This window comes from Aedes aegypti, chromosome 1 (assembly GCF_002204515.2).
Source record: "Aedes aegypti strain LVP_AGWG chromosome 1, AaegL5.0 Primary Assembly, whole genome shotgun sequence".
NCBI lineage: Eukaryota > Metazoa > Arthropoda > Insecta > Diptera > Culicidae > Aedes > Aedes aegypti.
The window spans coordinates 251,194,715-251,220,022 of NC_035107.1; the positions used below are offsets into that span (position 1 = coordinate 251,194,715).

At 41.7% G+C, this 25,308-nt stretch overlaps 2 protein-coding genes across 8 annotated transcripts in view; one reads left to right on the forward strand and one right to left on the reverse strand.

The window, feature by feature from the left end:
• Nucleotides 1-25,308, forward strand: part of LOC5563715 (peripheral plasma membrane protein CASK) — a 706,277-nt gene that overhangs the window by 559,135 nt on the left and 121,834 nt on the right. The window lies entirely within an intron of this gene.
• The window catches only part of LOC5563718 (alkaline phosphatase), a 29,661-nt gene continuing 27,884 nt past the window's right edge, over nucleotides 23,532-25,308 (reverse strand). For all 5 annotated transcript variants that reach the window (XM_021837531.1, XM_021837533.1, XM_021837532.1 and 2 more), the window contains exons 8-9: nucleotides 24,041-24,210; nucleotides 23,532-23,972 (exon numbers count right to left, since the gene is read on the reverse strand). In XM_021837531.1, the coding sequence (XP_021693223.1) occupies nucleotides 23,631-23,972; nucleotides 24,041-24,210 (512 nt within the window). In that variant the 3' untranslated portion in view covers nucleotides 23,532-23,630. The remainder of the gene's footprint in view (nucleotides 23,973-24,040; nucleotides 24,211-25,308) is intronic.

Below are 25,308 nucleotides of genomic sequence, written 5' to 3' on the forward strand. Positions count from 1 at the left end.
AGGCGGCACTCTTTGCTTCCTCACTTGAATCAAAGAGCCTGGGCTAGAGGCTGCTTCGATTTGGTGTTCGGACAATTTGTCTAGAGCATCGAACTGATTGCTCATTTCGATACAATTATTCATTTCACTTGGAAGAAACTTCGCATTCCGGGGAAGCGTCCTTTCTTCCATTCTTGCCACGTGTAGTGACAGTTTTAAAACCCACTTTTTTGGAAGGAAGTAGTGAATTCAGAGATTCACCCTTCCTTTTGTTAGTTGTTGATACCATGTTTAGTTAATAAACGAGAAAGACGTGACCTTGGAGAGGTTTTTTCCCTAGACGGTGTCCAAGAAGGATTACCACCGCTAGCTTTCGCCAACAGGTCCAACGAAAAATCGAAGCTACGGGTCCAAACAAGGATCGTAAAGGGATCAATAGTAGAAAAAAATAGTACTGAAAAGTACTGTTTAAGTAGCACTGAAAAGTACCGTTTTTAGTTTTAGCACTGAAAAGTACTGTTTGTACTGTTGTAGCACTGAAAAGTACTGTTTTATTGCTTTAGGTAGTTTTTAAGAAAACTTCCAAGAGCAGAGAGAATTCGCGTACGCACAGCACGAAGGTACGATGCGCACTGATTGTGTTCAAATTGAATGACCAAAATGTTCGAGATCGCACCCTTCAGGTAACCATATCTCCAGCAACGAGGGCGCTGTCCCTTCTGGTAAACTTGGAATACCCTTTCATCTGTGGTTTTTCGAAACGTTTGCTCTCGTCCAACGCAACTTGTGAAATGGTTTCTTTTCACGGCTGGGCTCTCGCTTCCTGGTACCTGCTTGGACTTGTCGTGTTATCCCTAGTTTGTTTGCCGGCATCGTATGCTTCGACATTTGTAGTTGCTTTCACGATGCAATCAGCGTCGTGTCCATAGGTCCTGGCAGCTAATGCTAACTCCTGATTGCGAATCCCTTTGAAGAGTTGGGCGAGCACATAGCGAACTTCATCAGTGGGATTGTATTCACATACCCGAGCCATTTAAGTAAGCTTAACGTGGAACGTGACGATAGATTTGCCCTGATCTTGCATCATTGCTTGGAACGCTTCGTGCGCCGCGGTCGTATGAACCATCGACTTGAAGTAATCGTTCACTTTCGAAACGGAAGACGCGTAACACGCGTAACGCGGGCCTCGGTAATCTGGTTGTATATTCGTAGCGCTGATAATATCTTGAAGGTTTAGTAGAAGCTTTAACATAGAATTGCTTGGTTATCTGCATGTACATTTCAGAACTTAATATCTTGAGCCTGACTTCGTGAACTCTGAGCATTGAGCTATAACGAGCCTTCGTAAACATTTTCTGAGTCGTTTCGTTATTATTTATAACAAGGGATCAAGTACTAATCGTAACTTTCTGTCCAAAGTTTAAATACACAAATGTTGAATATAAAAATCTAAGAACGCAATGTAATATTGTTTACCGCTGAAGCGATAATCCAATTGAAAGTGTGTGTTTTCGAATAGAACTAACCCATTTTTTCGCACTCGAAGTGCTCTCAACCAATATTCCGGTGTTGTTCTAGGGCGCCTTTTGTTTGCGTCTTTGTTACAAATCGTTTCATGCACATTAAGCCGTTTCAAACAAATTCTTTTGTGAATTCTTCTAGAACACCATTTTTAAAAGATATCTACGACACAATAATTTTTCCAAGGATTCAAATACATACAAGTGCTCAGCAGTTCCATAGAAATGCTTCCATGGACTTATTTAGCCAAATTTTCAAAATTTTATGTGAACATATTTTCTGAGACTGTATCAGGTTTTTTTTTTTTGATAACGTTAATAACTTCTCCAGAAATGCTCATAGGTAAATCTTTTCTGGTGATTTCTACATTATGATTATTGTTTTCAGAATCATACAAAATCACAATGGAATATCAAGAATAAGAAGAATAGTTCATTTACAAAAACCCATTATCTCTTCCCATAAAATACCCTCTTCAGATACCCAAGTGAAGCCACGAAAGCAAACTTTCATGATTACCTTTTTCAATTTGTTGTACTTGCCTCTCAATTCCTCATAAAGCTAACCATGCACCGATGGAAAAATTACGCATCCTTCGTCCATCCATCTGCAGTCCATCCCTGGATATTTACGATAATCACTGGCGAGAGAAAACCGCGGAAGTTTCCAGCCAACCAAACCACGACGGTCAATGCGCTGCTACTGCTGTTCTCTACCATCGTCCGGTTCCGTTACTCTTTTCATACATTATTGCATCCGGCATTGCGAAATAAAAAATAAAAACACTGTATTGAGATCCACGACAAACTCCTCCGGTTTTCGCATTGAGAACGGCGATGTCGAAAGCAACAACCAGCTGGCAAGGCCCGAGCCTCATCTGGCGTATTGCAGGGAAAACTATTTCCATATTTCGCATTTAATCCCTGGCTGCACACATTTTTCCCATCCGCCTTAATAAAGCTCCCGTTTCGGCTCGGTTCGACGCTCGGCCAACTGCCCACACTGCAATGCTGGCTTAGAGTTACCTTTATAGTTTTATCCAGCAGCACCACCACCAGAAGCTTCAGCAGCGGACGAGAGGCACATTGGCTTATGGCCCTCGGTGGACGCATTCACTTGGCGGCGGATTGCGAGATGAAGGATTTCCTGCCCTTTGGAAATTTGATGCGCTCCGGTTCGATGCTCGGACACGGGGCCATTCGCGAGGAAAGTTTGTTTTTTGGTTTTAATTGTGGCGGGCTTTGACCGGTGAACGAGCTACCGTTCAAAATCTCATTAGCGGCGTTGAATGAGTGTGAACTGGATGATGAAACTGAATATGGAGTGCCCAAGTAGGAACCGAAATTTGAGAAGTTTCACTTCAGCCGGAATTGTACGAGTTCACATGCTTCTATCTAGTTACATGTGGTGAAATGGAGTTAAGGGGTGGTTGATGGGTTGGAGCGCTGTGAGATGCGGAAAAGGATAGCCCTTTGGAGAGTGCCGACAACTCGCTCGAGGATTTGACCAGGCGTGTGTGGCATAAATCTTTGCATGGTTTATTGTAAGCATATTAGATATTTTAGTAGGCAGGAAACAGCTGAAATTTATGCTGCTCTGGAGAATAACTGTAATTCAACTTAACCAATAGTATTTGGGTGTAGCTTAGCAGTAGCAGTATCTTGCCCAGGCTCTTAAATTCAGGTGAGGAAGCTAAGGGTGCCGCCAATCGTACTTAGTATTTCCGAATTCCCTTGATTGAGGCAGGATATCTTGGAATCTTCGCGCGCTAAGAATTAACACTACGGGCTGCCTGTTCCGGTGGTAAAAGTCCACCTCACAGGTGACCCCAAATTCTTGGTGTGATGCGTACCGTGCCTAGGAATGAATGATTAGGGGGGTCTAAATAAAACCTAACCGCTAACGGAGCCTGTGGAGCTCAGATCAATCTTCAGCATAAAAGAACAACGACGATCAATCTTTGCAGACTCATGAAAAATGGTGCAGCCTAAGTGGCGCTAGCTCAAGAATCTTACTTTCGTAGAGGAAACTTCAATCTAGGTAACCTTGTGGACACAGTTTTTACTACTTTCAGCAAACTTGAAATGGCAAACTCGCGCTCCATGCCCGCGCATACGTGCTCGTTAGTAAAGCAATCGTTGCTACACTCATTTCTGAGTTAACTACCAGAGATGAATGTGCTGTCACAATCGATGTTTCTGCCTCAACAGGAAATACGTCTATTGTTCGGTATACTTACCACATGATGAACCATCCCCAACGGATGACTTCAAACGAGTTGTCGTACACTGCGTAACAAAAGGCCTTCCGCTGATTGTGGGCAGTGATGCAAATGCTCATCACATCAGCGGGGGCAGCTCAGATATCAATTTGAGAGGCTCCAGTCTTTTTTTTTTCCTTCTAAGCAATGGGGGGATAATCTGCTCAACAGACTCCGGACCGAGGTCCGGGAGTGTGGGGTTGGGGACCATTTACTACATGCAAGCAGTAAACAGGACTACACCCCCGACCCACTAAACCATTTCCATTGCCGCCAAACCCTTCGTCTCTCCGGGACCACCAAGAAGGCATTGCTTCGGAGAGGGGCTATTGCACATCGCATCCTCCAGGTTAGCTGCGTAGCCATGCAGCAACGAACATCGATGACACGCTTAGGGGGGTCCACCAAGGTAGCATGCTGGCGCTTTGCCAGCTTCCCAGGTGGTCTTTACCTCTCATTGTCCGCTGAAGGCGAGCAGGGTCGACCACAACGCCCGCGCCCAGCTGCACCGCAGGTATCAAGAACTGATACTGCGGGCTTCGCAATTTGACCTACTGAAGGCTCAGGCCCTATCAGATAGCACCAGCTGGGATTGCTGACGAAGGGGCCTCCACCTGCCCCGAACAACCAGAGGCTCGTATCCAACCCAGTAGGCCGGCGCCACGACAGCAGCGCTACCAGGATGTTCTCCCCGCGGCCACTTAATCGCTGTAAGGGTCGATTTCGACCGTAGGGCACCGGTATGACCTACGTTGCCTACTGTGAAACCTTGGACCACCTGTTGTTTAGCGTCTGCACTAGTCACTCCTCGAGTCCACTCGCCACCTCCTTTGTAGTTCCAAGACGATGTGGGTGATAGCCGATGAAACGGCATTCCAGCAAAACTCGTCTTCACACATCCTCTGAACCAAATTGTCAGGAGTCGTGTCCCGACCGTATGTGGCAAACATGCGGTCACGCATTGTGCGGAAACGTGGGCACACGAACAAAACGTGTTCCGCGATTTCCTCTAAACCTGCACAAACTGGACATTTGGGAGAACCCGCATGACCGAAACGGTGTAGATACTGTCTAAAGCAACCATGGCCCGAAAGGACCTGTGTCAGGTGGAATGTTAGTTCCCCATGGCGCCTATTGACCCAGATATCTAACCTCGGAATCAACCTGTGAGTCCACACTCCCTTGGTGGAACTGTCCCACGCACGCTGCCACGCTTACTGGCGTATACCGCAGAGCTATTGGACATCATCCGGGACAGTGCCACAATAGCTGTGGAGGCTCACTTGCAGGCATGATCAACGTGGCTACCGAAGGTAAGCTTATCGTCGATCATCACCCCCAAGTGTTTGACGGAGCGCTTCGAAGTGATCGTGCAGTCGCCTACACTGATCACCGCTTGCTGCACCGACTTTCGGTTGTTGACAACAACCGCCTAAGTTTTGTGGTGAGCCAATTCCAGTTTCCTGGAGCTCATCCACTCCTCCACAGTTGCGATCGAGTGGGCTGCAGTCAATTCCACTTCTTCGATCGATTCATCGATCCAGCGTAATATCGTCGGCAAAGCCAACGATGACCACACCCGTCGAGAATTTTAATCTCAACACCTCGTCGTACATGATATTCCATAGCACCGGACCCAGGATGGTACCTTGAGGGACTCCTGAGGTTATGTGAAAGCAATTCCGACCCACCTCTGTGTCATAGACTAATACCCGATTCTGGAAGTAACTCCCGAGAATCTTGTTCAGATACTCGGGTATCCCAAGACGCAGGAGCGCATCTGCAATAGCCACCCAACTAGCACTATTGAATGCGTTCCTCACATCCAGAGTCACTACTGCGCAGTAGCGAATCCCCGTCCTCTTACGCTGGAGTGCTATTTCAGCGGTTTTCTTAACTGTCAGAATAGCGTCTACGATGGACCTCCCTTTCCGGAACTGGTTGCTTGAGAGACCATTTACACCCTCGGTGTACCTCAACAGTCTATTGAGGATGATCTTCTCGAACATCTTCCCCGCCGTGTCGATCAAGCATATTGCCCAGACAACCAAAATGTACGTATAACGAAATCACCTGGAGGTTCTATATGTGCAAAATTTCACTTACAAGATGTTGCGAAACGGCCTTCTACGTACAAAAGTGGAGGCGATATGCGTGCATATATTATGTGATGAATAATAACATACAATGCGAGTGTATAAATATTCTACCGAACTAACCTGCAATATTATGCGACTTAACTTATGATAACAAATGATGATTTGACAGCTGCTACGGATTGTTCCCACTTACTTTGTACGTGTGTACGGGACGAAACAAAATGTACAAATGAACTCAGAAAAGAAGTGTTTTATGCGAGGAAACTCATCAATCTGACGAGTTTATCCACGGTGTTTTGCGAGTTTGATGTAATTAGTATGAATAAACGAGTTGTAACGTGAACTTTCATGCGATTTCTGGTTGTCTGGGTGGTCTATACGCCGACGGGTCACCGGGTGGTTTTCCCGCCTTTGGCAATAGTACCAGGCTCTGCCTCTTCCACACATCTGGAAATACTCCCTCGTCCAGGCATATCTGCATAGCAGATCTGAACATCCCGGGAGCCTCCAAGATTGCGACTTTGAGGGCCAGGTTTGGAACTCCGTCCGGACCTGGTGCCTTCCCCATACTGAGGGATTTTGCAATCCCTACAAGTTCCTCATCGGTTACCCTATCCTCATCGCCAGCCCCAATCCCCGGCTGTCCTACGAAAAGAGGCCATGGGCTAGGGTTGTGACGCGGAAAGAGCCTCTCGATAATCTTCTCCAGCATCTCTGGAGATTGCTCTGTAGGAGCCATTGCACATCTTGTCCACGCCTTAACGATCCTGTAGGCATCGCCCCATGGATTCGCGTTGGCACTCTGACAGAGTCCCTCAAAGCAGGACTTTTTGCTTGCCCTTATCTCGGACTTCAGTGCGACTTTGGCAGCGGTGAACACTGTCCGTCGTTCTTCACGCTCCTACTCGGTACGTGCTCGCTGCATCCGCCTCCTGGCCCGTAGGCAGGCACGGCGCAGGTTCGCAATCGCTTGAGGTCACCAGTACGGTGGTCTCCCATTCCTAGGGTGGACTTGCCCAGGCATGGTTGCATCGCATGCACGCGAGAGCACCGCTACCAGTTCGTCCCCGCTTAGGCCGAGTAGGTTACGCTCACGGGCGAGGCGCCTCTCTGAGTACTTCGTCATTGAAGTACGATGTCTTCCACCTACGAGGGCTTGGCCTTGACCTAGCCGCTTCCTCTACTCGCTGCCTGCTGTTGTTGTAGTCGATACTGTAGTGAACCGCCAGGTGGTCGCTGTGAGTGTAAGCATTGTCTACCCTCCAGTTCGAACTACTCGTAAGGCCAGGACTACAAAAAATAACGTCGATAAGCGACTCCGCTCCGTTTCGGCTGAAGGTACTTTTGGTACCAACATTAGCCAGATCGACATCTAGCACGGCCAGTGCCCGTTTACCTTGGCGATCACGAAGCCCTCGTAGCAACCCTTAGCTGGCGGTCTTTGTCGTCATTTGACCCGTGAAAGCGTGAGGTAGGAACTTGTGAGGACTAGAACTGTGTTTTTTCGCTACTTCCTGATTGTCGACTCACAGTTTTGCAGCTCGAGTACAACAGTATGGTTTTGCATATTTTTTAGTATCTGAATCTCGAGAACTCAATAAAAAATAGCAAAAAGAAAATTCTGCTCGTTGAAAGACAAATAACATAATGACAGCTCCCTTTTTTTCCGCAAATTTCGGTGTTTTTGGTTTATCGGTCATGGTTTGTTTACGGATTGCAAAGGAGAACATGATGCGCACGGAGGAAATTAAGTACTCTAAAGTGAGTTTATTCCACTTAATTCGGGGGCTTCGTACGTTAACCTAATTTTGAGTTGATGAAGTAGAAGTTGTTTTCATTTGCAGCCATGCAAAAAAACATACTGGCTAAGTTCTTTTCACTCAACCGTCAGATCAAATAACTCAACTTTCAGTACTATGCGTCTTTCTCAAATTTGAGGTAAGGCACAAAGGTTCAGTTTTTGGGTTTGTTTGCTCTCCGCTCTCTGGCAACAATAGAAGGAGTGAATGAAATAGGGAGAGAAAAATAACTCAAAAATAAGTTAAAAAATATTCAAATATAAGTTTTCCGTTTTTCAATTTGTTTTTCAATCGATAACCTTGACACAAAATCCAGTGTTACAAGTATCCTTTTCGAGCAAATCTTGTAAACAAATTCAAAAATAAAGGCTCAAAATTGTATTGTTTCTTGCACATTTCATTCATTTAATACAATAGTGAATGCTATATATTTTTTTAAATCAAGTTAAATATTTTTAGACAGAATTGACGGCGATATTTATTGACAAAATTGACACAATTGTCATTATATTGATCTCAATTAGCAATTTTTATTTATTTTAGGAGCACATGTTTTGAACTTAACATCGAATATAAATAGATTTGAATCTAAAAGAATTCATGAAAAATTTCCAGACTTCTGATTTATTAACTAGCAACACAGCCGGGCTAGCAAAAAAGGGCCCTGTTGCAATCCAACTCCACGATGTGAAAGTAGGCCTTTGCCAAAACGACCAATGAGAAGTGGTCTTTTTTGACAGGTTTCGTTTTTGTAGTTTGACCTGTCACGTCTTGTCTTAAGGAAGACCGCGCACTGACATCTGGCATGTTTTCTAGCCTTCTTTTTTCAATTCTTGGGTAGTGCACAACGGTCAGATGAGATTATTTTGGTCAAAATCATATTTACTCATGCTGTTCACTATGAAAAAGGATATGAATAAAAAAAATCAATAGCAGTTCGTCAACTCGTGATCTAAGCCAGCTGTCTCAGGGGGGTATATGCAGCGAGGTACGCCTACCGTTCATGTTTTGTGAGTGTGTTAGTGTGGCTCACAACGCTGTTAGACATCTCGTTGGTTGAGTATAAAAAAGCATCAGCGTTTGCTGCCTAGGTTGGCCCGCGTTTTCGAGCTGTGCTGTTTGGGCCGGCCCGCATGAGAGATGATGGTTAGGCGAGCTTTGTTTGTAGTTGACAGTCGTATACCCACCCTGAGCTGTTTCCTCTCTCTCAGGATTTTCTGATAGACAGTTTGCAGTTCGTCAATGATATGTTGTCTAGATTTAAGTGTTTCTTCAAAATATTGAATTTTTTTTAGTGTTTCTGGATATTTAAACTTAACAAAAATGTTTTTTTAGTTAATTTCGAACGACAAATCTGAAATGAAATAATCTCAACACCCCTCAAAAACACAATTGGCGGGGAACGTGTCTCTGGAGCCGGCCTTCCGATACCTAATATCAAGTTAATCTCAGAACATATAATTTCATAGGTAACATATAAAAGCTGGTGTTCCTCGCCGGCAGGCAGCTCTCTGGGTCCATTTGGCTTACCAGAGGTACCTAAGGGATTACAAAATGTGCTATGTTTGTGAATAGCACAGAGTTCTTAAAAAAATAGGACATCTCTTCTTATGCTTCCATAACTCAACTCATAATATTCGTTCATAAATAAAAACCTTCAAGTAGGCATGTTGTCCAGAAAGGGTTCAAATTGATTACTTTGAATTTCCAGAATGCATGCTTGCAAATGTTTGGCTGTCATGCCAAAATCTTTCCATTTTCAGCCAGCATGTCGCCATATTTAATTCGAAATTTCCGAGGTGCACAAATTTCACACTTTGCTCAATTACTTCATCCGTAAAAATCCATCTAGCCAAGCTTATTCTCATAACTGAGATATAACATTCACACAAACATACATGTTCGTACAGTGAAAAAATCTTGAAACTTGTATAAAATTCAGTTCATTAATCTATACAGCCCTTTGAAAGCCTTCCTCTAGCCCTCTGAAATCATCCCACCAACAGCGGCAAAATCTCCTCTCGGCTGAAATTTCTCCACGTTTCGCAATCCAACTTAATTCTTTCTGCTTCGTTGCGAGAGCTTACCCGACCGCGATGTGACCACTGCCCGACATAATTATGAAAGGATTAAAGAACCAGAAGATTTTCATAAACCACCAACCAGCAGCAACATGGTAGTGTTGTGGATTTAGCTAAGAAAAAAACCAAACGGTTTCGATGAAAAATCGTCGACGAAAGTTTCAGTCAATCGGAAAATTCTGACGATCATAAATTATTCTGATTTATAGATCCCTTTTGCGGCGGAGCCCGCTGATAGCTCTTCCCCCTTTATCCCGAGACAGGGAAGAAGTTTTATCTTGGATCGCAACTTTTTGCAAAGTGCTCCGGTGCTGCTCCATTATCGGAATGATTTTTCGAAAAAGTAAATCGAAATAAAAAAAATATCTCCATCTTTGGGGAAATTTGTATCGTGTTTACAAACCATCCTGTAATGCGACCGTACTGGTGTAATTGCTTATGAATATTTATTACGTGCTGTGGAGGGCCGCGCGTAACTTTCGGAGAATTCGGCCCCAAAAACCTCCTAGAACGGGGAACTTGGGAAATTGATTTCCACGAACAATTGAGTGGCTCCGTTTGCTCTCCACCGGTGGGGAAAAACTTGAATGCCTGTAATTCGATCACCAAAGTTTAGTTTTACTTTGTTCGCTACGTTGGGTGGGTGGGGGAAGCATAGAATGGCCCAGGTATGGTAGCATAACTACTTTCTAGTAGTTGTACTGCACCCGGAGGCAGTTTAACAAAACTCTAACTGCTACTGGCTGACGAGGTAAATGGCAGGGGGTTCAACTACTAACAAAGAGATCGGTGAGGAGAGAGAACCAAAAAGTTCATAAGTAGTATTTTCTTTCCGAATTCAGACGCGGAATGGGCATCCGTAGTGGGTCGAGGTAAGAAGACTTTGGAGTAAAGCGACTGGATTGCTGTTCTCTAAGCTTTCTTTCGTAGACCACTACAATACAATAATTCACAGGGCTAATAACATGCTAGGGTTCATAAAGCGCTTCTGCTACAACTTTCATGACCCATACACAATTAAAACTCTATAATAGAGTGGTTCAAAAAATCGTTTTTGCTCCACACCGCTCATTCGATTCTGGATCAAATTTTGAGTATCCTCCCAAAGTATGAGCTCATTTGGATGAAAACTGAGACTCCCCAAGAGCACATGGGCAAACACTATGACCGATTGAATGAATTGGTTGCTTTTCCCATAGTAATTCCCATATAAACTTTGAAGGGCTTGTGCAGTCTCAGTTTTCATCCAAATGAGCTCAAATTTTGGGAGGACACTCAGAATTTGGTCCAGAATCGAATGAGCGGTGTGGAGCAAAAACGATTTTTTGAACCACTCTACTCTATATATTGCATATGTAAGATCAATCATGGAATACTGCAGCATTGTATGGTCTCCTTTCTCAATCACATACGAAGAAAGATTAGAATCTGTACAAAAACAATTTCTACTATATGCTCTTCGTAAATTAGGTTGGACATCATTTCCACTTCCACCCTACAAAGCACGCTGCATGCTTATTGACATACAAACTTTGAAAGAGCGACGTGAAATCGCAAGAGTTTCATTTGTAAATGATATCGTTTCGCAACGTATTGATTCTACAGAAATCTTATCAAAATTAAATTTCTACGCTCCTTCTAGGCAACTACGAAATCGTAACTTATTCTTGACAAATCATCATCGACCAAATTATGCCAAAAACGGGCCTCTAAATCAAATGATGACAATCAACATTGCGAAACTATTGACTTTACCATGTCTCGGCAAAATATGAAAACATACTTCAAATCCATTAGAAATCGCAACGCATAAAGTAAAACAAAATGAATTTAGCATTACTTACACTACACTTTCTTTTTCAATATTTTTTATAAATTTCATAATTTTAGTATTAAGAAATGAAACAAAAATATGAATATGTAAAATGTACTAGTCTACGTCGGTTGACGAAATAAATAAATAAAATAAATTATTCTTAGGAGCTGCACATTAGGGTGCAGCGCAGACAGACGTTCAAGTGAGACTCAGCCACTTGTGTAAAAACAGGGACGCCACAAATCGCCAAGTGGCAATAAGCTAACGGATGGCGTTAGTTCGGTTTACGTCCCGCCACCACCCCGAACACTCTTCGTTGGCAGCATGTCACACATCGGTTCCTTTAGAGATTTCTTCAAAATTTCTACCAACCATTCATTTTAATGACGCTACTGTGAAAAATTCCTTCAAAAGTTGAGCCAGATTTTTTAGAGACTCTTCCAGAAATCCATATAGCCATATAGCCTTAAACAAATGTTGTGGAGATTCTTCAAAAAATGTCTCAATAAATTCTTCTAAAAGTTTCGTCCAGAAATACCATGACAATTACTTTAAAGAATGCTGCAACTGAGAGGCTCTGCAGTTATGGAATAGTATCTAAACTCCCATAGCGCTTTTTAACTTCAACAGTAATAACCTGTTGAACTAAAAGACAATGCAATGGTATTTGACTAAGCACATCCAGCAAATTATTATCCTCCCCGAAAGAGTTCTACAACAATCCACCATCCCATTGGCAAACATTGATTTATTGCATAAAACCATTGCAACCTTGATATCTGTCTATTCGTTCCCAGCTTAATTTGCGCCTCCTTAGCACCGTGAATAATTAGCTCCCCATTAATTGTAATTAAACTGACCTCCCAGTGTTTCAACCGCTGACCGTTGTCGCGCAATGACCATTTTTGTACACTGATACCTCCATTTCGTATGTTACATTTATTTACGTTAATACGATTAACGTAAATCTGTTTTCGTAATATTATGTAAATAGAAATTTAATGCTTGATGCTAATACAAAACTTCTTACAAACTGAACATCGAGTGCAAGAATTCTATTTACGTACCCCCGAACAATAACGTAAATAGAGGTTTCAGGGTACCATCATTATTGTGTCGTCCCTTCGGTTGACCGTCATCGCTCTTTGATGTAATACAGCGAAAAAAAATAAGCGCCACTCCGGACAAAGACAAACCAAACCCCGCAGCAGCTCTGAAGAATCAGCGAGCGAGCGAGCGCGGCAAGGTCTTCAATCTTCAATAGTTTTCGTTCAACTTCTCAGGGGCTGACTCCTGCTGCTTGCACATTCGCCACCTCCTTCTCCGTTAACGATCCGGATCCCAAGTTTTAAAAAGGGTTCGTGATCTTTCTTCTTTTGTGCAGTTTGCGCACGGGAGACGGTTTCAGGAGCTACAGCGAGTTGCGACTGCTACCATGCGGGAGTGCGGAATAATTAATTCCAGCTTAAGCACACAATTGCAATCATTTATTTAAAGTATGGATGCCATCTCCGAGGAGACCGTGCGAAGGGGAAACAAGGCTGTCCGGAAGAAAAAGTGAAAACTTATTGCGGCGCGGGCAATGCAGCGGCGTCGCAGGGGGAGGGTTAGAGCCTGGTCAGTTACTGAGGATTTGTACAGTTTGAGTAAAAAAATTATGGTCTTGAGCGATTGCAACAGTAGGGTGGATCCAACTTAAAAAAAAGAACAAACAAGAAAAGTCTAAATTTTTGTCTCAGAGTCACTGTTTTGAATTCTCAGAACCTACTGTAAAATAAGCACGACATTAAGAAAAGAAAAGGTAGTTTTTGACGTTCTTCTTCTTCTTCCTGGCGTTACGTCCCAACTGGGACAAAGCCTGCTTCTCAGATTAGTGTTCTTATGAGCACTTCCACAGTTATTAAACTGAGAGCTTTCTTTGCCGATTGACCATTTTTGCATGTGTATATCGTGTGGCAGGTACGAAGATACTCTATGCCCTGGGAATCGAGAAAATTTCCTTTACGAAAAGATCCTCGACCAGTGGGATTCGAACCCACGACCCTCAGCATGGCCATCCTGAATAGCTGCGCGTTTACCGCTACGGCTATCTGGGCCCCTAGTTAGTTTTTGACGTGTTTGAAGTTTATAAGGAAAAACGAGCCACAGACATCCATAAATGACACGGATTCATGTTTTCCTCAGATGGCGTTCTTAATGTAAGAGTTCTTACATGGATGCTTATAGAAATTCGTTGAGTGATAATCTCTAAGGCGATTTTCTCCGAGAAAACTTTTCGGTGATGATTTTTCCAGCCATTACTTCAGAAATTTGTCGAGCGGTTCATCTAATAATTTCTTTAGAGATTCGTCCTAAATTATCTGTAAGGATTAGGGAAGGTGTACTGGTATTCGCCATGTTCCAGTTATTCGCCACCCCGGATTATATACCGTTTTACGAAATATATGGTTGCCAATTGTTTAGTGTGCGCTAAATTGCTTTAAGATGATACGAAAACATTCTTGAAAACCGCAAAATTTTCTCAGAACATAATAGAAAAAATCATTATCCTTAAAATTTTTGCTCCTTTGCACCTATTTTTCGCCATGGTGTTCCTAATTCGCCACCCTCCATAAGAAATCAACGTAGGTGGCGAATTCAGGAACCGAAATTAAAATCGTTGCGAATACTGGTGCAAGTGGTCCAGTATTCGCCACCCCCATGTTTAATACAAAAACAAAGTTTCTGATTAGTTTTCATATTTTTCCTGCTGAGCATGGATTGAAAGCTTTCGCTTAATGTATTGACAGTAACCAAAGGTCGTTTGATTTATGTATAAACAATATTTTTCCTTAGGGTGGCCGAAACTGGTACACCTCCCCTATTATACCTCTAGGACCGTGGTCACCAAAGTGCGGCCCGTGGGCCGCACATGGTGGCTGTATCTCTTAAGTCTGATAATTTCCGCAATTTTTTTATTCGGGATGCTGCTCCTAAAATTATCAAGAACACGAAACTAAATTATTACGAAAACAATCCGCCATTAGAAATAAAAATGGTTGAAAATACAGGGTTGAGGATCCCTACTCTAGGATTTCTAGCAGCTTCCAGAGATTATTTCAGGAATTCCATAATATTTTCTCTATTGGTTGCTCTAGAGATTCTTCCAAGAATTTGTCTAACAATCTGGTTTTCACGGATATTTTTTTAGTAATTCTATATTGAATATAGTTAAGATTTCCTACATGAACAATTTCAGAAATTTCATCTGTAATTTTTCCGCAGACGTTTCCATCAGCTCTTACAGCAATTCGTACAGCTATTCCTCTCGTACCGTTTTGATTCATATTTCAAACGATTAAGGTCTAAGTTAACCGCGAGTTTTACGGTTCCCCAAAACTAATCTAAATTATTAAGAAGATTTATGAATTTGTAAAAAAAATCAATTGGATTCGGCTCCGTAATGCCTAGTGGCGCTTGAGCCTGTTAAATAAACGTTTAAGTAAAAAAAAGGTCTAAGTTAAGTATATAACTCATTAAAAAGCATATGTCAGGGTTGAAGCAAAAGGGTCTAAGTGACAAAAATCTTGTTTTGAGAAAATCGATTTTGAATTTTGTTTCAACAATGATTCATTTCATACAAATTGTATGGGAACCATTGTATAGGACGTCATTCCTATCCACCTCGAACAAATTTGCGAAAAAAAATGATCTAGTGGTCCGGATGATATATGGTACGATAGGAGTGACGTCACATGTTTACAATCAAACTTGATGTTTACATCAGTGAAGAGCCTGCCTTGTCTATTTGTATGCCGGGCTCCAGTCGTTGTTCCAGGTTTTTTTAGCATATCTCTATAGTGATTTCACCTTGAATTACCTGAAAGTTAAAGGCTGTCCAGGCTAAAATTGCAACACGAACAACGAGTCACCAAAATTCGTATATTATCCAAGATTGGTAGCAAACAAAACATCTTCGCTAAGTTTTGCCATGTTCACTTTATTCAACTTGCACTTAAGGCTAAGTAGCCGTCATTCGTTTTGGCAACCATGTTGGCATTGCAGCTCGCAATTGCAAAGTAATAAAACTCAGTCCATATCACATGCAGAAAGTATGCTGATACATTTTCAGCTACATCAGTACATTTTCAACTGTTTATTATTGATTTGAGTGTGTGACATGATTTGAAAACAATCATCAACGACGCGTACAAATTTCAATAACAGCCTTCTTCGCCTTAAAATCCAAAAGCCCTTAATTTCTCTAACGACCCTACATGACATTTTGAACAACATTAGAACTGATAAGTTGTTGTCTGACCCATGCCTTTTCCTTTTTTTAGTCTGTTTTGACTATCTTATGGTATATTGGCACATCTGTTTCAATTTTAGAGATAACTTTCCGTTCTATGGTTGAACAGAAAGCTACCGCAGCTGCCGCATTACTGATTTTCACAAAGCATCATCAATCGTCTGGCGGCGATGATACCTTGGAAACCACACTGAAGACTTTTGTTTTCGGATGTTTTTCAAAGTTTTGGACTCTACTAGCATACTTTGCTTATATGGTTTCGTTCAATGATATAATGATTCTTAAGGCCACATGGGACGTCATTTTAATCACCCTATCCCAAGGTATTTCGATGTAAGGTATATTGATCTAAGCAGTCAGTGGATGCAGAGAATGATAAACAGCGGGGGGTAGAAAATGACAGCTGGCGAACCGGCTGGTTGGAGATGTTCTTTCCCCTCCGCTGATCGATGTTGTATCAATGGCACAATTATTGTTTTATTTTGTTTTGTAAAACAAATAGAAAATAGGTGCAGTAGAAAAGACAGATTCCGAGTACATAGTTAAAAAGCTAGTAAGCGTATTTTAAAGTTTTGATTCAAGCCTTACTCAAATTTTCTAGTTTTAGAATACCGTGATTGTGCATTTACTATTTATATTGCTGCTAATCTGTTGTACAATGGAAGATTTCGGCTTGTTTAATGCATCATGAAGTCATTGTGATTTATTCAGTTTTATTTCGTATGTATTGAGAGCGAAGTTTTGAGCTATGGAGAGGTTGCGATTGGGGACTAATTTATATTCCCATTTTCAGACTTTTTATTGCAACGGTGAGAGACAAAATGGAGCACGAAAATCGCTGAATGGTGTCTTATTCTGAACGTTTTTCGCGATCGATCCATCAATAATTATCTACATATTTCTAGTGTGTTGTGAATTCCCAAACAAAGCTATGAATATATTGCTCTTCTATGAGTTTTTGATTACTGTGTACTGAATTAAATTCTTCCTAACGTTTCAGGTGGATTGGCTCGGCAGTCTTATTTTAAAAAATCAAGCGAACGAAATTTAACTCGCTCTGACGTTTCGGTCCTGGATTGGGACCTTCCTCAGGGATCTAAAATGTTTTTATTTAATTATAGTTTCAAATAGATACACTCAAATTATGCTGAACACGACATATAGACAATATTACAAAATTCGTTTGAAGACATTAACGTGAACAAAAACTAAATGACAAAAAATATTACTCACAAAGAAATGATCACTCTTGTCTTAAAACTTTTAGCCTGTCGTGTTGTCGGTATTGTTTTAACATTGGTGGAATCCTAAGTTATTGTATGATGCGTTATCATTAATGTTTTTTGTTGTCTGTCTATAAAATCATTTACTCACTGTTGTAGGTGGTACTGAACGGATATTGGTATCGTCTGATTTCAAGTAGCGAGGTTGTTTGCTCTTAATTTTACTATATGTTTCACTGTCGGGTGTACGCGAGTTTAAAGTTTTCCAAATTTCTCAAGATGGTTCTTGGTTTTGTGACTGTGTTTGTGTTGTGTTCATTCTATTGCTATTTGTGATGTGGTGGTTTATTTGTTTTTTAAGTGTGTGCATGATTCCAGTGTAACTAATACTTAATCCTTCGGTATCGGTCCGTTTGTTGATGTTTTTTGTTGTTAAGATGTGGCATATTTCTAGTATAGAAAGTCTAGTTGATCTGTTGCTGGAGTCTAATATTTTTGGGTTACTGTAGTCAAATGTATGTCCAGTTGTCGCAGAATGTTGTGTTATTGCTGTCCTATCTTTCCATTGGTCGAGTTGTATTTTCTTATAATTGTCATCTTGCATGTCCATGATTTTGTCCAGTTTGTTTTTGTCAGATTTGTGGCCGTAGAGTCGTGTTTTTAGTTTGTTTATTGTTTACCCTATTACGTTGCTTTTGTGCTGTTTGTCTGTTGTTCCTTTCATACACATATACATCTTTTCCATGGTGTTAATGTTATAGTTACTTATTTTGATATTTTTGTACAGTCCAGTTCGCTGTACATCTTCGCTGTGCATCTATTTGAAAATTTAATTGAATAAAAACATTTTAGATACCTGAGGAAGGTCCCAATCCAGGACCGAAACGTCGGAGCGAGTAAAATTTCGTTCGCTTGATTTTTTAAAACAGGACTGCCGAGCCAATCCACCTGACACGTTAAAAAGTATTCAGTCGTTAATTCACTTCACAATCGTCGATTAGGGTTTGTTCACATATTTTATAACGCTATAATTGGCCATTTCGGACACCCACGTGACGCTTTTTGAATGACATTTTTTTTTAGTTTTAGTACTTAGGACACCAATCCTGCCTCTCCAGTATTATGAAATTTTTGAAGGGGCTCTCACTGTTACTGAAATCGTTCATAGTGCCACATTTATGCATGACCATTCTTCTAAAACATCAGTTTTCAACGAATTAGAACGTATGTCACTGAGATGAATAATTGCAATACAGTCAGCTTAAAAATTTAAAGAACGAATTCAAAAAGAGAATGCTAAAACTGTAGTTGGTTAACACGAGCAAAGCAAAATGGTTTGAGGAAAAACATGTTGCTAGGATCTCAAGGCTTACTGACCTGATGAAGCATAACAAACCTGTCAGCTGTCATATTGTTTTACAATATGGTGGAAGCCCTATTTGACACATTGAACTACCTCCCTTCTAAATACCTTGTCCTATCCAATTGTAGAAGCAAATCTCAAGTACTACTTCATATATCGATGCGAAAAATTTATCACTATAAGGCTCCCCCAGATCTGAGCGACTTTTTACGGCGACAGCGACAAACAATCCTAGCGATTTCGCTAATGTTTCGCTGCATGCACTGTTTTATGAGTGCGTCTTAGTCACAGCGACGCGATTTTGCTGCGATTCACATCGTGTCAGTCAAGGTGGTTCCATAGAAGAGTGCTTGCAGCGACACAACAACGAAATCGCGACGATTATTTGTCGCTGTCGCCGTAAAAAGTCGCGTAGATTTGGGGGAGCCTATATTCTGTAGTGAACAACCCATTAATTTTTCAGCTTCATCGGTCTTTCTGCGGAAAGATTCAGTGAGTGTTCCGGCGGAAAACATTCAGTGATTGAATGGTGAACGCGTTTGTTCGGGTCTCCCAGTTAAGAACGGATTGGTTCTCTCTTCGCTCTGCGAGTCTTTCGGTTTTCGGGTTATCTCTATCGTTTGCGATTCGTTGGGATTGCGTCCACCCTCGTAGCGTTCGGCTGCCACGGAACATCCAATGGCAGCAGATACTTTGATATTTTTTATCGGTAGCTTTCGAGTGAGTGAGTGATTTTTTTCCATGCTTGCCTTCAACTCAGAAGGGAACAAGTTTTCAATTCAAATCTCAAAAGTTCATGCGGACCCTTCTCATAACCTCATAACCATCCCATGTAAACAAACGCGCGCAGAGCGAATGCGATTTATTTTTGTGTTGAAACTGTTTTCCTATCACACCTACATCGCTTCCACAACATCTATATCGTAGAAGTGTATAAATGAGGTAAAGCTATCAACGTGTGGATCGCCATCAAGTAACGCCATCGTTACTTCAGAGAGGCAGTGAATTCGAAACTTGATACCTACTGAGTCATTGGTTCACCAAGTGGCTCGGTAGCTTAGTTGGTGAAGCAATCGTCTAGCACACAAGAGTCATGGGTGCGAATCCCAACTGAGCACGTGAATTATTTTGTCGAATGATCTAAACCGTGAAGTTTTTAAAGGATTAAAGTTCGCTGAAAGTACTCCTCATGTAGGTTTCATCATTCATTACACAAAAGGATGTTTTTGTTAGAATTTGCGTAAGCTGGTAGCGTGTCCGAGATTTTACCACCTACTGCAGGTCGTTACGATTTAGAGCCTTATGGACTTCAAACTACCGTATTCAAGCCCGATTTATGATCTTTGACTTGAAAAATTTGGTAAACGATAGCTTTTTTTTGCAATATCCCGAAAGAAGTGTTTTATTTGTGCCTGAAAGCTTCAACTACTCTTCTGTCGCCTTTGAGGCTCTTATGAAGATTATTTTTGTCCATTCTGTTTTCCGATCGCTGAGCAGACGTTATTTATGACGTTTTATGATACTGGAGACAGAAAAAAAAACACGGTTCTCAGCTTTTTTGCTATTGCACGTTGACAAAGATATGCGTTTTAGAAATCCAAATTTCAATCTTTTCACGTTTAAATTTATAGTTTTTTGCGAGTTTTGGAATTTTAACCGCGGGCAATGTTTTTTATGCGAGTTATTCCCGAAATATCTTCAGAAACTCCTTCTTATAGTCTTCTCTCCTAGATCTGGATCTGATTCCAGGATTGTTACAGCAATGTCTTTAGGGATCTTTAAGCTTTCCGAGTACATTAGTAAAATACCCCTTATATTACAAAATGTAGAACACACCAAAAATGACTTGAATGGACTAGCAATGGCTCGTGAGTAAAATCAGTTTGATGACTCAGAAATTATATCAGTTCTTGAGAAAAATTCCTAACTGAAACCTTCTGGGTATTTCTTCAAAAGCTTCAGGGATCCATTAAAGAAATTTCTTAAGAAACCCGATTCGACTACAATAAGAATTCTTCAAGAGATTGCTCGATGCTTTCATCGAGTAACGCTTTTAAAAGCTACTTTTGCAGGATTTAATCCAGGACTATACCAGTAATAGTTGAGGTAAAACTCACAAGTTTCATTGTCAGTACCTAAATTTCAAGCAAAACTAAAAGGCTGTGGTATTCGCATTCAGTTCCACGGTCTGTTAACTCACAGAGACTGAGTGTCGTATTCGTGAGAGATCATACCAAGCGACATTCCAAATCATCCAGGCACTGCCCGCGCTGAATAGCCACATGAGTCAAGAGTTGGCTTTTGAATGTGAGCGTCCTAAATTAAACGGTGATAATTTCTCCCATTTACAGAGAACTGAAAGGAAAATTAAAGCTTTCAAACATTAGCATCAGTCTGCCGCATGAGCGTTAGTGCTCTGGTTTACCTCTTTCCTACCCTTGTGAATGAAAGGCACACGGCAGAATCAGAAAGAACGTGGAACACGAAAAAAAATCACCGTCACAAAGTTGTGTTGAAATTTTGCAGACATGCTCACAACAAATTTATAAATGTTTGCTCTAAACTTTATCTAGGCAGTTTCAAATATTTTTACTGAGCTTTTAGCAAAGAGGAGGTTTTTTCATATATATTCAATCTAGAGTTTTACCAGGTTCTGCTTAAATTTGTTCAAGAATTCCAATGAATTAATTTATAAATTCTATATAAATTATTTTAACGATTAAACTTGGAATCTTATGTACTACTATCTGGAAAGATTCCAAGTTACGTTATTTGGCTTTACATCAATTATCTTGATATAGCCTCGCCAACAATAATTCGCCAATTCACTCGGTTCATGGCCGCTTCTCTTCATCCTCGACTGTGACCCACGCTCTCCAGGTCCTGGTACACCTGGTCAATCCACCTAGCTCGCTGCGCCCCACGTTTTCTTGTTCCGACCAGATTCGTAGCGAACACCATCTTTACAGGGTTGTTGTCCGGCATTCTTGCAACATGCCCTGCCCAGCGTATCCTTCCAGCTTTAGCTACCTTCACGATACTGGGTTCGCCGTAGAGTTGAGCGAGCTCGTGGTTCATCCTTCGCCGCCACACGCCGTTCTCCTGTACGCCACCGAAGATCGTCCTTAGCACTCAGCGTTCAAAAACTCCAAGAGCTTGCAAGTCCTCCTCGACCATAGTCCACGCCTCATGCCCATAGAGGACTACCGGTCTTATGAGCGTTTTGTACATCGTTCATTTGGTGCGGGGGTGAATCTTTCTTGACCGCAGTTTCTTCTGGAGCCCATAGTAGACACGACTTCCGCTGATGATACGCCTTCGTATTTCCCGACTAACATTGTTGTCAGCTGTCAACAAGGATCCGAGGTAGACGAACTCGTCCACCACCTCGAAGGTATCTCCGTCTATCGTACTGTTTCCTAGGCGGGTCCTGTCGCGCTCAGTTCCGCTAACCAGCATGTACTTTCGACGCATTCACCATTAGCCTGACTCTTGTTGCTTCGCGTTTTAGGCGGGTGAACAAATCTGCCACCGTTTCAAATTTTCTCCCAATAATATCCATGTCGTCCGCGAAGCAAACAAATTGTCCGGATCTCATGTAAATCGTGCCTCGACTGTTGAGTCCGGCTCTCCACATAACACCTTCAAGCGGAATATTGAACAACAGGCATGAAAGTTCATCGCCCTGTCGTAGTTCCCGCCGAGACTCGAACGAACTGGAGTGTTCGCCCGAGATCTTCACGCAGTTTTGCACACCGTCCATCGTTGCTCTGATCAATTTTGTGAGCTTCCCGGGAAAGCTGTTCTCGTCCAAAATAAAGATCTTTTAAACTCTTAAAAACCTCATATCGTAATTTTAAGATATCTCCTAGAATACTGAACCGATTTGAATGATTTTTTTCAGCATAGCTCCTTATTACCTGGCATTGTATGTTACACATTGTGTTTTTTTGATTAATTGATCAAAAACAAAATTGCCGTAAAAGACATTTTATATAGAGAATGTCGTTCCCCCAAGGAACATCGGAATATCTTCAAAACTAGATCACCAATGATTAATATCGACACGGATACACAAGCTAGAAGAGTTTTTTTGAGATCTTGTGAAAAAATGGTGCAAAAATATCGAGAAACAAAATTGTTATCGCGATTTGAATATATTTTTAGCGGTAAAAAATGAAGCTGCCGGTAGAGGGAATAATGTTGACACACCTTCTTTGCTTATATTTATTTCGTCCTAGTGAATATCAGAATTCATCACCCAACGACCTCAGGTACATTACTCATTGAACTATTAGAGCGATGCAACTTTTGGAATATCACCTTCCGTATGCTGTTTTTTTTATTATGGTATATAGCATCCTTCCAAAGTTTAAAGTGATTTCGAAAAAAATTGACTGTGCTCACACCGTTTGAAGTTTATATGGAGATTACCGAACTCGGTAATCATTACTACTCCCGAAATATAAAATTGATTGGAGTTCGTTTAAATTAAAAAGCAATAGACTGCCATTGCCATTGCCAATTTGATGACATATTTCAGCGAAACATTTCAACTAAAACGCCATATAAAAACCAAGTGTTCGGAATACGAGTCTGTTCGGAATTTGAGGCAAAACGGTATTTTGATTTCATATGAGAAGAATGAACTCATTTTTCAAAATATTATTATGATGAGCAGTTACAGGACTGAACACAAAAGGTTTGCCTCTTCCATAGTTATTTTCATACTAGTTTTCATGTAAACTTCATATAGCATGTGCACAATCAAATTTGTTCCAAATTACTTTACAATCATTTTCATCATAATTGACACCGTTTAAACACAGAGGAGCAAAAGCTTCAAAATTTGCATTAGTCTACTGGAACGTCACTTGTTCTTGATTTTTTACAATGAACTGTTCTCAAATTAAAGCCGAAAAACAGCATATAATCATTCGTATCCCTCCGTGAATTCCTAGGCACATTCAGGATCCAGTCAAGAACGGGATGAATGAACGATCCAGAAGTAGAGAAGGAAAATTAAATTTCCTCGAGTTGAACTTTTCCTGGCGGGAAGTCATGCTAATGTGAGCCAAAGAACCGGGTGGGTTTCGTTGTCTTTTGTGATAAATGGGATTTATTTAATTTTTTTTTCTGAGATTCGTTACTTTTGTTCATCTTATGTCGCCGAGGAAGGATGAATGGGGGGAAACACTTCACTGATCACCACAGGCGGTCCGACCGAAACCGATACAAGCCGCATAAGCCATCCCGTGCGGAATGAAGTTCTGCTCGTAGGTCCCGGAAAACAGATGGGCCCAAGGTCCGCTGGCAAAAACGGCCACGTCATCCCCTCCGTGCGTCTCCAAACCCAACGGCACGGTGCTGGGAAACTTGTAATCCTCCTGGTGCATATCGACCTGGTTCAGATTGCGTCGGCCATCCCGGTCCAAGTTGCGCTCGTAGCCCGGTCCATTGGCGTAGCTGATTGTGGCGTACGGTAAACTGTCCAGCCCCTGTTGGCTGTCGTTGATTCCGAGGATGTCATTGCCTCGACTCTGTATTGAAGGAGGAAATGGAAAATTTGATTCCCGTTTCGCGATAAACGTTTGCCTCAGCCACTCACCGAATATCCACTCATGGTCATGGTGTGGGAATGATCCGACGTAACCACTATCAGAGTGTCCTCCAGCGATGTTCTCCGACGAGCCAGGTCGATTGCTTTGGCAAATTCGACCGTCTCGTCGAAAGCCTTTGCCGGTTGGCTGGTATGATGGCCATGGTCAATGCGTCCTCCTGTTTGGGGGGGTTGTAAGAAAAGGGGAAAGTCGTAATCATCAATTGGGTTATCTTGGATTCGTGCCCTGTATGAATCGCATTCCCATGTAACTACAAAGCATTCTAATTCAGTGGTTCTCGACCTTCGTTATATATTCACATAAAGCTCCACATTATGAATTGAGGGTCAAAAATGGCCAAATACTTTGAAACGTTCTCAGAAATACATTCTCCAAACCGTTTTTATCAGTAAAAATCTCCATAAAATCTGTCCTTACCAATTGTTTTTCTTGGCAAAAAAATATAAAAAAAAAACTTAGGGATCGTCTTGAATTTACGCCCCATTGAGGGTGTGGACAACTAATATTTAAAAAATGGAAGATAGTCAAACAGTTTTGACGTAGGACTACGTCTTTGTTTTCTATATTGGGGTGCACTTTAAAAGTACGGAAAATGAGACATGTAACGAAATTAGGGGAGATTCTGAACGTTAATAACTCAGTTGTTTATGAACCAATTATTACGATTTTATTATCATTCGATCAGAAATGTATCTACGCATCGTTAGTAATATATCCGATAAGTGAATTTTGTTGTTAAACTATTGAAAATTTGATAAATGTTGACCCCTTTCTTATCCAACCAATCACGTTCGAGCATTTTTCGACGGTATCGCTTCCCACTATAAAAGCAAACGGGTCCCTGCTTCTTCCATCAGTCTTCTTTTTGCGGTCGGGCTGTGAACACGATCGGGCGAGTCATTCTCGCTTTGCTTTTGCACCCGCGTCACAGTCCAATTTGTGTCGTCGAAAGAGGAAGACGCAAGATTGATTTGCGGCGGCGATGACGATGGCTTGGGCGCTTCTCCGAGCGGGGGACTACTGCCGCTCGGAAAAGCGTCCAAGCCATCGTCATCGCCGCCGCAAATTTATTCGCGCTCCCAGATTTCGACTCGTGATAAATAAATTCAGCATCGGTGGTCAAGATGCAAGCCCGTTAGGAGCCAATTACCAGCCCCCAGAGTTGCTGATCCGAGGAGCTGCTGCTAATCAAGCATCGGACTAGTGAAATCGCTCAAGATTTCAAGAGTGAGCATCGTTTCCAGATTTCGACTTG